The 15,556-nt window shown below is 34.7% G+C and overlaps 1 protein-coding gene and 1 long non-coding RNA gene across 5 annotated transcripts; both read left to right on the plus strand.

Moving 5' to 3' along the window:
* Positions 1–1,282: 1,282 nt before the first annotated feature.
* LOC141404672 (uncharacterized) lies at positions 1,283–4,368 on the plus strand. 2 transcript variants are annotated; one of them, XR_012413062.1, is made up of 4 exons: positions 1,283–1,781; positions 1,839–2,116; positions 2,172–4,009; positions 4,092–4,368. It is a non-coding gene; the product is annotated as an uncharacterized lncRNA (long non-coding RNA). The 2 variants fall into 2 exon arrangements; XR_012413061.1 differs by having other exon boundaries at positions 4,102–4,368.
* Positions 4,369–6,197: 1,829 nt separating this feature from the next.
* Positions 6,198–9,490, plus strand: Elp4 (Elongator complex protein 4). Of its 3 annotated transcripts, none has more exons than XM_073956161.1 (5): positions 6,198–6,426; positions 6,806–7,035; positions 7,100–8,028; positions 8,548–8,782; positions 8,848–9,490. In XM_073956161.1, exons 2-5 carry the CDS (start codon positions 6,921–6,923, stop codon positions 8,940–8,942), a joined length of 1,374 nt encoding a protein of 457 aa, XP_073812262.1. In that variant the 5' UTR covers positions 6,198–6,426; positions 6,806–6,920; the 3' UTR covers positions 8,943–9,490. The 3 variants fall into 3 exon arrangements, with proteins under 3 accessions (XP_073812262.1, XP_073812261.1, XP_073812264.1); XM_073956160.1 differs by having other exon boundaries at positions 6,202–6,377; XM_073956163.1 differs by lacking the exon at positions 6,198–6,426 and adding an exon at positions 6,502–6,698.
* The last annotated feature ends 6,066 nt before the right edge of the window (positions 9,491–15,556 follow it).

Below are 15,556 nucleotides of genomic sequence, written 5' to 3' on the forward strand. Positions count from 1 at the left end.
TTGAATTATGCGAAACTCATAGTAAATGAGCTGTAACTCGTTGAGTTTTAGAGATATCAATATGAAAATTTGACACAAGATAAAGTAGATGTCGTAGAAAAAATAGAAATTACTAACTCAGAAAACTCATTTTTTGAGTTATGCAACTCTTTGAGTAAATGAGCGATATTTCGGGAAGTATGGAATTCCCCCTGGAAAACTGTACATTGTTGTTATTATGGTCCCCAGAACTATGGTAAAAACTATATATCGTTTTGATCAGGGTCCCAATGACTACCTATGGTAAAAATTTCAACCAGATCCAAGAGGTGGCCCCAAACAAGACTTACGCCTGAGTTAGAAACACCAAAGAAAGTCGGATAAAGCAATGAGTTTTTAATTATTTTTATTCACCAGCTATTCCAATTGTAGATGTCTCTGAGTGGAAGGTGAATGAATACAAAATTCAGCAGTCAGTCAGTCACTCACCTCACTACTCTTTTATGTATATAGATTAACCCCTTGCCGCCCGTTACAAAACCGGTTAACCGGTTTTGAAATTTTTTGAAAACCGAAAACCCGTTTTTTTTTGACAACCAAATACGATAATGTTTTTATGGGCAAATTTGAAAGAAAATATTACAACAAATAAGAAAGTATGAGTCGGTTATGTAAATGTCATATCGCGCCTGTTCAACAAAAGGGTAGTAATTCAAAATTTTGAAATTTTCAACTCCATCCACTGTCCTTTTGTTGATCAGTTGCGATATCGTCACCAAATATGCCCGAAGACGAAACCCACACCTAAATCGAAATTCGTTTTTTGATGGGATCTGATACATAAAGTTAAAATACATGCTCTGGCAAAATTTCAAGCTTACATGTTCAAAAACAACGATCCTATTCAAGAAATGACATTTTGCTTTCTTAGTAATTTTACTAAATTTCTGTAGTGGGGAGAATGAATTTCAATAAAAATTTCATGAAATTAGACGTTCTTAGGTATAATTTCATGAAATTTTTTAATGAAATTCATTCTAGTGTGTACCGGGACTATGTTTAAACTACATGTTAACCATGGTACAATAATTCATAGGTAGGCCAGGTATGAGAATCGCCAAAAAAATACAACCCTGTCGCTATGGCTTTTTTTTTTTTTTTTTTTAAAGTAAAGTAAAATTTTATTGAGTCTTCTTCTTATCGATAACACAGTTTTTTTTTATGCATAGGGAATGATTAGCTTACTTTAGAACTATTTACGTCTTATTCTAACACATTGAAAGTGATATGCTACATTGCAACCAGTATTGTATGAGGTATATATGTGAAAACATACATGTACAAGTGAAAAGGCTTGCTCCCGGCCTAACTTTAGCTAACAGAGCATTGACGTCTGTCAATGATAAATAGACTTAAAACAAAATAACAAAAACAATAATTGTCTGTTTAGAAAATGGTAAACAGAGCGCTTACAAAAGTAAACAATAGAATGCTTTAAAGCATGTTGTAAATAAATAAGTTGAATAGTAAAATCTACGTGTAAATATCACAGTAATAAATGAGAAATTTAAAATCGTGTTAATTAATCGATCGCTTATATAAGCTACATTAAAAATAATTTTTTTACCAAAAAGAGTGTATGGGTAGGAATATTTTTGTATACATATAAATATGAAACATTAATATATTAGCTGATACTCTTAACCACGATGAGTTCCTGGCGTGGATTTGGAGTAAAATCGAGGCAAAGTTTCGTCTGGAGGAATGTCAAGGTTTTCGGTGAGAATACCAACTGGCGACAGGTAGGATACATCAGTCCATGTGATATGCTTTTCTCGTTCATATATGTCTTTCATTAGGGAATTCTCATGTATAGAAAGCTTATCGATGAAAAGTTTTTGTAGCTGAAGTGCATAACAACAAAAAGGCTGCATTGATGAGACGTCGTAGATGTAATTGTTGGAATACATTTTGGTGGGGTTTTCGTATTTTTTTCCAACACATTTCCGTAGTATTTTTCGCTCAAAAATTTCTATTTCCTTTGCCACCGTTGGTGAAATAGAAAACCATATTGGAAAACCATACACGAGGACAGAGCGTATTGCAACTTTGTAGAGTAGCAGTTTGGTTTTTTGAGGTAAGTGTGTACTGTTGAACAAATGAGAAAATAATCCAGCATACTGTTTTGTCAGATTGAATTTATGGAGCTTGTAAAAGTGATGCCGAGGTACTTTATACTGGATTTAAATGGAATTTCAATACCATCCAAAAGAAGCCGAAGCTGTTTACTCTGAGGGACAACCATTCTCTGACATTTTCCAGAGGCATTTCTAATACAAATGGCCTCAGATTTGGCCGCATTGATCTTTATTCCCCACCTCTTATAGAATTCATTGATTCGATTCAGATGAATGAAAGCATACCTTAGAGCTTGTTCTGGGTAGACATCATGCGCATAAATCAAGCAATCATCCGCATAAAGGATAGCTTTCGAGTGGCTTGTTGTATGAGGAAAATCATTGAGAAAAATGTTGAAAAGAAATGGAGCCAAAACACTTCCCTGGGGGACTCCACTGCTGACCAATCCTTGTCTAGATATGTTGTTGTTGATTTGGACGAAGAATTTACGATCGGAAAGATAATTACTTATAATGTTGATAAGAAATGGATCAACACCTAAGTCGATCAACTTGTAAATAATTCCTTTGTGACAGACGGAATCAAACGCCTTCTCAATATCCAAGGATATTGCTACAGTGCAAGTTTGATTTCTCAAATTTGCCGTGATGTCACTATGAAATTTGAGAAGTGCGTGCTGTGTTGAATGCTGTCGTTGAAATCCAAATTGAAAATCTGATATAGGATTGAAAATGAATTCGTTTTCTATTTTCTCTTTTAGTATATGTTCAAATATTTTCCCCACATTCGATAGAAGTGAAATTGGACGAAAATCAGTGACGAGTTCGCTGTTTGGCTTCTTTTTTATTGGTATTATTTTTGCTTCCTTCCAAGCTTGAGGGAAATAACCATTGTTGATGGAATTATTGAAAATTGTTGTCAAAATTTGAATCGCAGTATCCGGGAATTTACGCAACATGAAATTGGAGATGCCGTCGTTACCAGATGACTTTTTAGAGTTTATTTTCTGAATAATGGACTTTATTTTTTCAGAGTTGGTGAAATGATATTCATCTGGGTTGCTGATAGAATCAAATTGGTTGTTGAACGAGTAAATACGAGGAGGTATTGAAGAGACAAAAGAAGCAGTTCGTGAGTGAAAATCATCAACTGGCGAATCGAGAGTTGTTTCACTAAAAACGGATGAGTAGTGTTGATGAAAATAATTAGCTATTTCAGACGGGTTGGAGACAACATTCTCGCCGACCTTTATTTGCTGACAAAATGGAGATTTTTTCTTGCCACTAAACTGGTAGATCTGTTTGAAAGCAGACGGGCCAGGTTTGATATTTTGTAAGCGGGAGTTAAACAACTGGGCTTGTTCTAATCGTATTGATTCTTTAATTATAATTTTCAATAGACTTATTTGTTTGGAGATAATTTTATACTCACTGCTTATCCTGTTTCCAGTTCTATGAAATATTCTTTTTAACTCTTTCTGCCATTGGTGTTTAATCTTGTAAAGTCTTTTAGATCTTTCAGAAAGGGGGAATTTTTCGTTGCTTACCACTATCCTTTGTGAATGGGCATCGTGAGCTGCATTAAAACTGGTATTAAAATTCTGAATTATAGTATCAATATCTTCGTTTTCCAGGTTTGTGTCAGCTGATGGTATAATATGCTCCAATGAGGATTCAAAATCTGTCCGGAAATTGTTCCAATTTGTATCTTTATAAGAAACAAATGTTTTTGGAGTATTCAAAATTATTTCTGAACATTCAATTTTGATTTTTAGTTTCAGAGGGAAGTGATCCGAAAATGTTGACAATGAAGAAATGTTGTAGTTGGGAGTAAAGCTGTCGATTATGCTGGGGCTGATCAGGAAATGATCTAAATATGATGGACCGTTTGGGTAAGTCGGAGATATGTCACAAATACGTTTGACATCCAGTACATTTGTTTGCAACCAACCGTTTAACACTTTCCCATTTGAGTTTTCTACAGGATCACCCCACGAAGGACTCCTTGAGTTCAAGTCTCCACCCAGAATAAAGCCGTCGAAATTTAAACACAACCGCAGAAGTTTTTCCAGATCCGTCTCCAGCTGTCGCGAAGGATAGTTACATGGAATATATATGGAACCGAGAGCGTATTTTTTCTGCGAACCATTATGTGTAGTGTTTATTTGTATAATAGAAGTATTGATTCCCACATCATGTAATAAAATTCTGGTATATTGAATAGATTTTTTAATAAATATTGCAACTCCAACTGTTGATTCGTCAAAAATAGCATTATACCCCTCGATAATTGTACTCCTCTTACTCTTCAGATGACATTCTTGGATGAAACCAATATCAATGTTGTTGTAAAATAAAATCTTATGCAGGTCAATTTGCCTGCTTTTATCATTAAGTGATCTGACATTGAACGTTAATAAATTTAGAACTCTATGGTCCATATTGTTGGCGAACTTTATTTAGAATTCTTAAAAATTCTGCTTTTGCCTTGGATTTTTCCATGTTCTTGAAGTTATTTAAAAACATGGAGATTTCTTGTTCAAGAGTCATTTCCTCTGGTTCCAAAAAGTGAGTGGCAAGGTTTAAAAATTCATCAATTATTGATGGTTTCTGTTGTAAATTGTTATTAAAACAATTCGCGAATGATTTTTGTGGTGTTATGAATGACATGTTAACAGCTTTGCTGACATTCTTTGAGGCAATGTTTTTGACTTCCCTATCTTTGGCGATATTTCTTTGCTTAGCAGCGCTATATTTTTTGTATGCAGGACATCCCTTAAAATTTGCTGGATGACCAAAAGCATTACAGTTTTTGCAAAATGGGTCTGTGCTATCAGTACGCGATCTTTGGCATTCACCTGGTCCATGGGTTTTGTCGCATTTAACGCAACTGAATGAAGAGTTGCAGTTCTTTGAGATATGACCCCAACGTTGGCACCGATGACATTGTACGTCACCGTCCTTCTTCTTAGGTTTTTCCCAATAGATGTCTTGGGAAAACAATTCCTTGATGTGGGAGATATCACCCAATTTTTTTCCGGGGAGTAATGATACCAAAAATAATCCCGTATCTTCTCCATTCTTGATGGATCTAGGCGTAGTGAATTTTGTTACTGTGGCCACCGTATTAGGCACAGCAATGTCCAGTTCAGTCTTGATTTTAAGAGGATCGCTATATGAGTACAAACCTCTTAATACTAACCCAACTTGCTTCATTTCCTTTGGCGTAAAAGAATATGAATGTATTCCTTTAGCTCTCAAAATAGCCATCATTGAGGAGTGCACATTTGCATCAGCAAAATAAAGCTTGCTTTTGTTTTTGTTTATGTTTTTCACTCTGAACTCCGAATCCTTAACAGTGGATCTGAGAGATTCAACAAGTGCTTCGCTATGGCTTAAAACGTCAAAATTGTTTTGATGAATGATAACGGATGAGTATACAAAGAAGAAGAAGAAGGAAATGTTGAAATGAAAACAAAACAGAGTTGATCAATAATAGCTCTGTTCCTTTACGTGCCTGAGGTTACCATTACTTACCATTTTTAACCTGCAAAGTGTTCCTTTACTTTAAAAAGCATACAATTTATATGAGGCAAGTTCACCACTTTTACCATTTTTTGCCACTGTTACCATCTTTAAAAGTAAAGGAACAGACCAAATAAATATCAACTCTGCATGTCAACACGGTTTTGAAAGATTAAGCCATGATACAATAATTCATAGGTAGGCCAGGTATGAGAATCGCCAAAAAAATACAACCCTGTCGCTATGGCTTAAAACGTCAAAATTGTTTTGATGAATGATAACGGATGAGTAAACAAAGAAGAAGAAGAACGAAATGTTGAAATGAAAACGAAACAGAGTTGAATTTTTTGATCAATAATAAATATCAACTCTGCATGTCAACACGGTTTTGACAGATTAAGCCATAACAAAAAAAAATGTAATCAGCTGTTAGCTGTGGCCTACCTAAGAATTATTGTACCATGGATTAAGCCATAACAAAAAAAATTGTAATCAGCTGTTTGCTGTGGCCTACCTAAGAATTATTGTACCATGATGTTAACTAAGCTGAAATTTAGCCGCGAGTCGGTAAATAAGCCGGCGCGCCGCCGCCGATTGTCTTGCACAGACGTAAGCGAGCGAGCCGAAAAAATCGGTCGGCTTCGTTGTCTGGTTGAGAGCGTGTAAATTGGAATTCTGTTAGAAGTGTTAAAATACAAAGGCCGAGAATCTTTTTGTTGTGTTTTGGTTTTGTTGGTAAGGACGGCCAAGTCGAATTAAAACAATTAAAAATTACAATGAAAAGGTTTGCAAAAAATTGTCAATCACACCATCCATCCATTTTCGCGAAATTCAGTGAGAAAATATGATTAGTGGAGTTAGTAGAGACTTGTTATTATGGACAACACACGTTACGTCGTTACGAGATGCAAATAGTGATGTGGGTGATGAAGTTTGTTTGGAATTAGATTGTCGTCCCACAGACATTTTGCCATTTGCACCGGGGTTGGAATTGTTATATAGATTTGGAGCATCAATTCCACCGAATTTTGAGAGGAAGGGCTGATAAATTAAAATGTAGTCTCCTTCCCATCTCACAACTTCTTTAATTGTTTACTTGCGAACTCATCCTATTATAAGCCATCGATAAGTTGTATTTTTAATTGATTTCTTTAAAATTACAGTATTGAAATGGATCCGGTACTGGACTTTTAAATTGCCAAGAAATTTATTATTAACTAAAGACCACATACCAAATAGATACTAAGGCCGCCACAGTTCCAACTCATATTTGAAAGGATGTCAAGTTTTCGTAAGAGAAATGTACAGAAACAGATACCATTCACAAGGACCAGTCCGCAAACAGGGCAGGTGATAACATCAAGTGGTAATCCTTCTTTGGATGTAATTCTGGGTAAGTCATAAATACTAAACATCCATTTAACATATTTGACATCTTTTTTCTTCCATTTTCACAGGTGGTGGTTTGCCCATTGGTTCAATATGTTTGATCGAAGAAGACAAGTATGTTACCTACTCCAAAGTGCTGGCCAAATACTTTATGGCCGAGGGTATTTTATCCAAACAAACCGTATTCCTTGGCAGTCTGGATGACAATCCCAAGGATGTAATTGTTAAGTTACCCAAACCTTTGGATGAAGGTGAGATTGAAAAGGATAAAATCGAAAGCCAAATGGAGGCTGAAGAAAATCCAGATACAGCCAAGAATGGCTTGCGCATTGCATGGCGTTACAATGATCTGCCAATGGTCAATTCCGAAAAGACACAAACGCAAATTGGACATCATTTCAATTTAATGGAACACATGGATATGAATATTTTGAAATATGCAGATACGGTTACATGGTCAGATGATCCTTTGGATAATGAAATTGTTGTCAATCAAGATGATGACGATGATGATGAAGAAGAGGTGACCAATCTGTATGACAATGATAGTGATGCCACCTATGTTATGGATTCAAGCAAAGAAATGGAACAAGAAAATACAAACAATGCTTCCATTTCTCTTAATCCCTCGGTAACAAATACGGCAGCTGAAGATAAAAATGCAACAGGTTCAACAGAGACATCTTCGTCGTTGCCCACACCTCCACCACCAATTTGTAAAGCACCTACAAAAACTCAGCTATTTGAAAATTCCAAATATTTACGTCTACTCAAAGAGATTCAACAGTTATTGCGAGATGACAAATTCCATTCGGGTGGTTTTCTTATAAAGAAAAGTCTATGCCGTGTCTGTATAACATCATTGGGTTCACCTATGTGGTATGATGATAAATATGGAGATGATTTGTTGAAATTTTTAACAATTTTGAGAGCTGCGGTGCGTTCGTCGGTATCGGTTTGTTTTATAACAATGCCAATGCATTTGGTTGCGAAATATGTAAGTAGTAGTGGCTTGTATCTTTGATCCACTATAAGAAAAATTTTAACCTCTATAAAAAAAAAAAAAAAAAAGAAAAAACATTTTAGACTTCTACGAAAATTATTTGATCTTCCACAAGAAGACGTTTTAGTCTTTCCTAGGAATGGATTTTGGCCTTATAAAAAAATATGTGTATTTCCTCTGACATAGATGACTTTATACCTCTCTCTAGAATTTGAGAATCATTTTTCTTTCTCGCATAAGATCCTTTAGCTATCTGTAGTAATTTTCAGTTCTTTAAGAACCTCTTGGAACTTGAATAAAAACACCTTCAACATATCTCTTTGGTCCTAAATAAGAAGACTGTTTTTCCAAAATTTTAAAATTTTAATTGATTTGACAAGATCTTTTACCAAAAAGACTTTTTGGCTTTTCCAATGAAAATACGTTTTGGTCTTTAAAAATAACTTCTTTTGGCTTTCTATAAGAACATACCTTCCCGTAATATATAAATAACTCTCGTTTTACTTCTTTCAGGATGAATCCTTGGTTTCTAAAATACGTAATTTGGTTGATTTTGCTATTGAACTGGAATCCTTTGCCGGCTCAGACAAGGAAACAAACCCCGCCTTTAAGGAATACCATGGACTGATTCATTTACGTAAAATAACAGCCATTAACACATTAAGTGCCTATATGCCTGAGACAACCGATTTGGCGTTTAAATTGAGACGCAAAAAGTTCGTCATTGAAAAATTGCATTTGCCTCCTGGTAAGTAGCATCTCTTTTGAACACTCCTTTCCATTCAAACTCTCATCTTCTTTCTCTTTACATAGAATTACAAGAGGATAACAAAGATATGGATACAAAACCCACATTAAGCTGTGGCAGTAACATCAGTCCAAATACTAACAATTCTTTGGATTTTTGAAGAGTGCATTAACGAAAATAAAAAAAATAACAACAAGAACAAAAGTACAAGCAACACGTTAACCAATAAAACGGCCTAAAAACAAAAAAATATTTTTGTATAAAGAAACAAAAAATAGCAACCAAATAAACGGTTTTCAACTACAATTTTAAACTCAACGTAATCCCATAGATTGGCATAGATTTTCTACACAAGACAAATTAGAGAAACAATTTTTTAATTCGTGTGAAAATCATCCTTCCACCTGCCCAATTTTTTTAATTCTTAACACACTTCGATATGTGTAAGAAAATGTTCCATTAAATTTACATATTTTAATTTGTTTTATTTTCAAAATTCAATTATTTTCATAGAAATCAAATTAGGATTGAGGTCGTACACTAGATTGGCTTGATTAAGTGCGTCGCTTTAGTTGATCAAAAAAAGGAAATCTTCCGATTCTAAATAAAGAAAGATTCAAATTGTATGTATATTATAAAGTGTGTTCATATCATTACCGATTTGATTAAAATTCATACAAATAAAAAACCCATATTTGTACAAATTAATCAATACTGCGTTTCATTACAATTATGCTAAATATAATCACGTTTACGTGTAGGTTAACAATTAAGTTCTGCTGGGATCATTTATCATTATTAATTTGATGTAAATTCTTGGAAGTGACAGAATGGGAAGGTTTTCGAATGGTATAACATAACCATGAACGACCGAAGGATCTCGGGGTCATGTACTGTTAACTTAGTTACAGTTGTACCAACTGCAACTTTTCCAACAAATGAACAAATAATGTCCACAACTTTTCTCTTCAATACTGGTAGTATACCCACATACCAAAGTATAAGTAGAAGCCAACTAAAAAATCATCTCACCAATGTATAACTTTTCAAAATTTGATCTGCGTCTAGCATTAAATGATGCTGACATATTGAAGCCAGATTTTAAGTGTTTTTTTGAAATTTTCTTCTAATTTCGTTCCGCAAACAGGTTTTTCAAAAATCAGAGGATTGTAAAGGATTGTCAATTTTTTGAAAATTCCGTGAATGCTGATTAACAGTTTATAAATATTATTCAATCTACTCACTAACGTCACTTTGTGATAACTTTTTAATGAAAATTGTGCTCAATAAAATAATTAGCGTTTTTATAATAATTTGTTCTTAAATGCAGAAGTAAAACCGCGATAACTTTTGTCCGCAAAAACTACAAATTTGCTCTTGAGCGGATTTGTACTGGGGAATTTTTTTTAATCTATGTACCAAAAATCGTTGATGTAGCGAGAAAAGAAAAATTGATTTTTTTTGGAAATGGAATATGAAAGAATAGTACAGGAAGAAAATGTTTTATGTCCGATAAGTTTGGTTTATTTATTTTTTTTTTATTTTAATGGGAAAGCAAAAGTTTCCCACAGGTGAGAGACGGTTGAGTTGGCCCAGTCCCTCTGAGATATCGCCACAACACGTATAAGGGGGATAACTCCTCAAATAATCTGATGAAAAAATTTATATCCTTCAGGATTAATTTAAAGCTTATTTTGCGCCTAATCTAGAGATGAAATTTAACATCCTTAAGAAATTTCACAATGGCAGGGAGATTGTCAAATCCATATCTGTTGATGAATTCATTTGTGGATCTCGAGCTCTGGATGAGGGGGTGTAGGCTTCTTTTTTGACATTGGAATATAATGTGGTCAACGCTTTCTTCACAGTTGCATGCTTCACAGAGTGCTGATGGTACAACTTTCATTCTTTCTAATGTGCTTTTACAGAATGCATGATTTGATAGTACTCTATTTATTTGCTTTATCTCGGCAGGTTTAGCTTTGGTATTTCGGAACCAAGGTCGCTTAGTAATGTCAGGGCAGATGGTGAAGAAGTGTGAAGAACTCGCCCGGCCAAGGTCCTTGTATTCACTCGACCATTCTGACCAAAGGTAATTTGTTATTTGGATAACGGCGTCAGGAATAGTTAGAGGCATTTCAACCTCTGTGCCAATTTCTCTAGCTCGTTTTGCTGCTTGATCCACGGTTTCGTTCATACGGATATTGGCATGACCAGGTATGTAATGCAGTTGGACGTCACCCCTAATTTCTTTAGCTAACCAGTTTATTCGATCTATTAAAAAAATGCCTTTTCTCCCACTCTCGATAGGTTGAATACCACTCAAGCTATCTAATAGGATTGGCACCTTATTAATTTTGTTATTCAAAACATATTCAAGAGATTTCATTATGGCAATTATCTCAGCCGACATGGACGAAACTGTTTCACTACTATAATAAGCAAACACAACCCCTGGGCCCTCATGGAAAAAGCCGAACCAGAAAAATTTTGAGACACCGAACCATCTGTGAAGATTATTTCAAAATCATTGTTTTTCAAGTCTTCTATTTTTGCTGATACAATTGGTCAATAACTGTTTGTCCTACGTTTGACTTTTTGGATGCTATGCCCTTAAAGAAACTAGTGTCCACAAATATATTACCTACCTATTACTCATATAGGTCTTCTATAGGCGAAAGACTTTATCAACTCTTTTGCTGCTGTTAGACGAAATCTATATTTTGGTGGTAATTCCCCTGCTAAATTATACAAGCATGCGACGGGTGTGGATCTAATCGTTCCTAGGGACTTTCTCAAGCAACCATTGATATATGTTTTGACCATGTTCAAGGATCCTTTGTCCGCGTTTGCCAATGCTGCTGATACTTATTCTATTTTTGATCTTATACATGTTCTATATAACATTAAGGATTTGTTTGGGTCTACACCTTGTCTACATCCTCCTACAATATTAATGAATTTATTTCTTTTTTCTACCTCCGATAACGTTTTTTGAATATACTCTTTTGCCGAGTTCTTTGAGGCAATGTGAAATCTCAAATATTTTATGCTCTTTACCTGTTGGATGTTACTTCCATCATGTGTTACGTTGAGTTGACGGACCCTTCAATTGAAGTGTACCGTAGTGATCTTATTAGTATTGAAACGTAAATTCAAGTTTTTTCATAGGTTAGAAAATTCCGTAATTTTTGACTTCAAAGTCTGGGTGAAATACCTGGATGAAAAAATCATACGCAAACTGATATAAAATACAGTTGGGTGACACTATATCATGGAGGGGTACCGTATACGCGTTAAAAAGTATGGGGCTAAGCGCACTTCCTTGCGCTAGGCCACCATTTGCAGTAATTTTATGTGTCCCTAGAATGAGGTTCCTCCTTTGGAGGAAGTCTCTTGTCCAGGAGAAAATAGCTTTGTTTAAATTAATGAAAAATTTATTTAATTCCTCAGGTGAGAGTTTTTTAAGATAGTCGTATGATACTAGATCAGGGCCTGGTGCTGACACTGAACTTCTTGTTTGGAGGAAGCATTTAAAATTCTCAAATGACAGCTTAGGGATGTCCTTATCATTATGTGAGGCTCCTAGGCTCTCGTTGGATTCTGAATCCATGAAATTTCTTATTTGAATCGGTGGTGGGTGTAAGTCCTCCACAGATCCTGCTTCATGTCTGGATGTTCCTGAACACGCATCCCCAGTTCGAAGAACTGGAAGCTAATGTCCATGAACATCCCAAGTGTTAATTGTCGTTGTATTATTATTAAGGTGTGATGTGACATTTCTGGGGTCATTATTGGTGTCCCTCTGGGAAGAAATATTTGTAATCGATTGTGTTGGATATGATCCTAACCCTTGCTGCACCGACTCTGAGGCTACATGTTCCAGGAATTTGCCCTTCTGTTCATCGTCCCATGAGTTATTCACACTTTTACTTTGCTTGTATTTTCTCACATTCTTAATTGTTTTCCAAAAACGTTTGGATGATGTACTGGATGAGAGTTCGTCCAAAACGGCGAGGAAATTCTCCCTCTTCCGTTCCTTCGATTTCTCCCTCCAAACATCCTCCGCTAGTTGGTATGCCCTAAGGTCTTCTAACGCTCTAGTTTTAAAGTATTTTGCCTTTGACGCCTGTCTCAATATATACAGTTTTTGAATTTCTTCATTCCACCACATCTGTTTCTTGTTGTAGCTTTTGGGGCACCTGAAACTGATGGAAAATCTATTATTATTATTATTATTATTATTATTATTATTATTGGCAAATGATTGCTGTTTGTCAGTTTGTTTTTACAAACATTCCATTCCGGCATCATGTCTAAATTTTTCGCAAAGGTAATATTGAGCACAGACGCATGTCTGTCCTGCAGACGATACGTTAGCTGTCCGTTATTTAAGTAGAAAAATTAATACTTTGCCGCCGTGTCACCCAAAAAAATACCTCGGGAGTCTGAAATCGAATCACCCCAAAGCATTGATCTTGCATTGAAATTCCCGGCTATTATAGTCGGATGGTTAGAGTTTTCAAACAAACTAAAAAGATCATCTACCATCTTCTCAAATACTTCTCTTGAAGTGTTTGGTGGGATATATACAGTAACACAGAAAAGTATACATACACCCTACAAAAATGCAGTTTTGGCTAAATCGTTGGGTTTTTTACATCAACAACTGCACTGTGACAAAATAACCATAATTACACAAATTTATTTTAATCTAATGCGTATATTTAATACAATTGAAGAAATTCAATTTTCACAACACAGAAAAGTATACATACACCCCAAGGAAATACGAGTATTACCGTAAAATTTATAGAATTATGCCAAGTTTATACTTGCGCTCCAAAATCCACTGGATTTCACGAAATCCTGAAATACACACCGGTGTTTACACTTATTTTTTTGTTGATTTCAAACATATCACAATGATCAAGGTGGATGCATATGCGCAGCTGATCGAACATGAATTTTCAAAACAAGTTGTTGTAAATTGAATTAAGCATCAAAAATATACGACAATATAGAACTTTAAAACTTTATTTGGAAAATTATCGTAAAATGATCTATATATCGTATTAATTGTGTATAGTACTAACAAATGAAAATATCAAAAAATGATTTTATCGTTGAGACTTCGTTATAATAAATTTTAGCTCTGTTCCAGAACTAACAAGTTTTTACAATGTTTACCACTTTTACACATTTTCGTTCCCTTACACAAAATTTATATGAAAATCGTTTACGACTTTTACAACTTTTACCACTTTATAAAGTACGGGTACAGGCCATTTGATAGATAAAAATTGTGCTCAGAACCTGCACAAAATTAGTACTTGCAGTAGTTTTCCCGTTTAGTGCTAAAAATGCGTTCCCCAACTCCGAAATCTAGCAAGACTTGCACTTCTCTTTAAACAAAAATAGCGCCGAATAACACCCTCTTCTTCTGTTTTCTGCCATACAATTTTGGCCTAGTAGAAACTAGCAGCAAGCATGTTCATTGGCATCTAATATAATAGCCGATACGTTGAATTTGATATTTATGCTGGAGTTTTTGCAAGTTCCGTAATTTTTCCGTTCCCTTATTTTTTAAGAAATTTGTATGGGGAAGCAAGTTTTGACAATTCGCTCTTTTTTCTAACATTACCATTAAAAAGTACGGGAACACAATAAAAAATATCATTGTAACAAAGTAATTTAATATTTTTTTCAATTTGTTTACAAATTTTGATACTAAAATTTTTTGTTGCAGCAATTGACCATCTACCTTGTTTATTGTGATACGTGAAAAGTGTTGCAACTTTTGGTACTTTTTTAGGCAAAAGCAGGGTTGTATATCATGTGTACTGTGATTTCGATGTTGATTTCGCTGAAATCACGAAATGAGAGGATTTCATTTTTGTATGCGAAATCATGATAAATTTTGCTTGATTCCGCGCGAAATCACGAAACGCCTTCGAAATCACGAAACGACGCCAAATGTAAACTAAGCATTAGTAGCAAAATTTATACATTTTTTAGTTTTGGCGAATATCTCTGGGTGTCTGAGATATATTTTAGAGAAAAGAAAATAATTTTTGGGGTCCAACAGGTTTTTATTATTATCATTACTCAAACTTTGTATATTTAATTGTAATAATTTCTTGATTAATTAAGATATTGCTTTTTTATTAATGTCTTTGTTTTGCTCTTCTATTCCCTTTTTTTAGCAAGTCTACATCAATTTCTATGCAGCTGCTATTAATTTCATTTCTCAACTTGTTCAAAAAATTTACTTGTTCCATATTCACATTTTTGTTTGTGGCCAAAAAGCCAGTCATAGTTTGTTTTATCATGTTTAAAACTTGTTCAAAATCTGTTACCTTGTTAGCTTCCAAGGATTCAAGAGCTGTTCCATTTGGCGATTCATAGATCTCCCCTTCTTTGAGAGCCTCTTGGTGTTATTGTTGCGTTATTCTACTCTTTTCCTCTTCCCTAATGTTTGGTTTACATTCGGCGTCTTTTCGTGATTTCGAAGACGTTTCGTGATTTCGCGCGGAATCACGCAAAAATTATCATGATTTCGCATACAAAAATGAAATCATCTCATTTCGTGATTTCAGCGAAATCAACATCGAAATCACAGTACACATGATATACAACCCTGTTTGTGACTGAAAAAGTACCAAAAGTTGCAACACTTTTCACGTATCACAATAAACAAGGTAGATGGTCAATTGATGCAACAAAAAATTTTAGAATCAAAATTTTTAAACAATGTGAAAAAAATATTGGATT

Source organism: Musca autumnalis, unplaced genomic scaffold, assembly GCF_047663935.1.
Source record: "Musca autumnalis isolate F117 unplaced genomic scaffold, ASM4766393v1 scaffold_5, whole genome shotgun sequence".
NCBI classification, from domain to species: domain Eukaryota; kingdom Metazoa; phylum Arthropoda; class Insecta; order Diptera; family Muscidae; genus Musca; species Musca autumnalis.

What these genes read in the sequence shown, in the direction of transcription:
- Elp4 (XM_073956161.1), top strand. Translation starts at nt 6,921, where the DNA reads ATGTCAAGTTTTCGTAAGAGAAATGTACAGAAACAGATACCATTCACA. An exon ending in TTCTTTGGATGTAATTCTGG is followed by an intron (nt 7,036 to 7,099) that starts GTAAGTCATAAA and finishes CCATTTTCACAG; the next exon opens with GTGGTGGTTTGCCCATTGGT. An exon ending in AAAATTGCATTTGCCTCCTG is followed by an intron (nt 8,783 to 8,847) that starts GTAAGTAGCATC and finishes CTCTTTACATAG; the next exon opens with AATTACAAGAGGATAACAAA.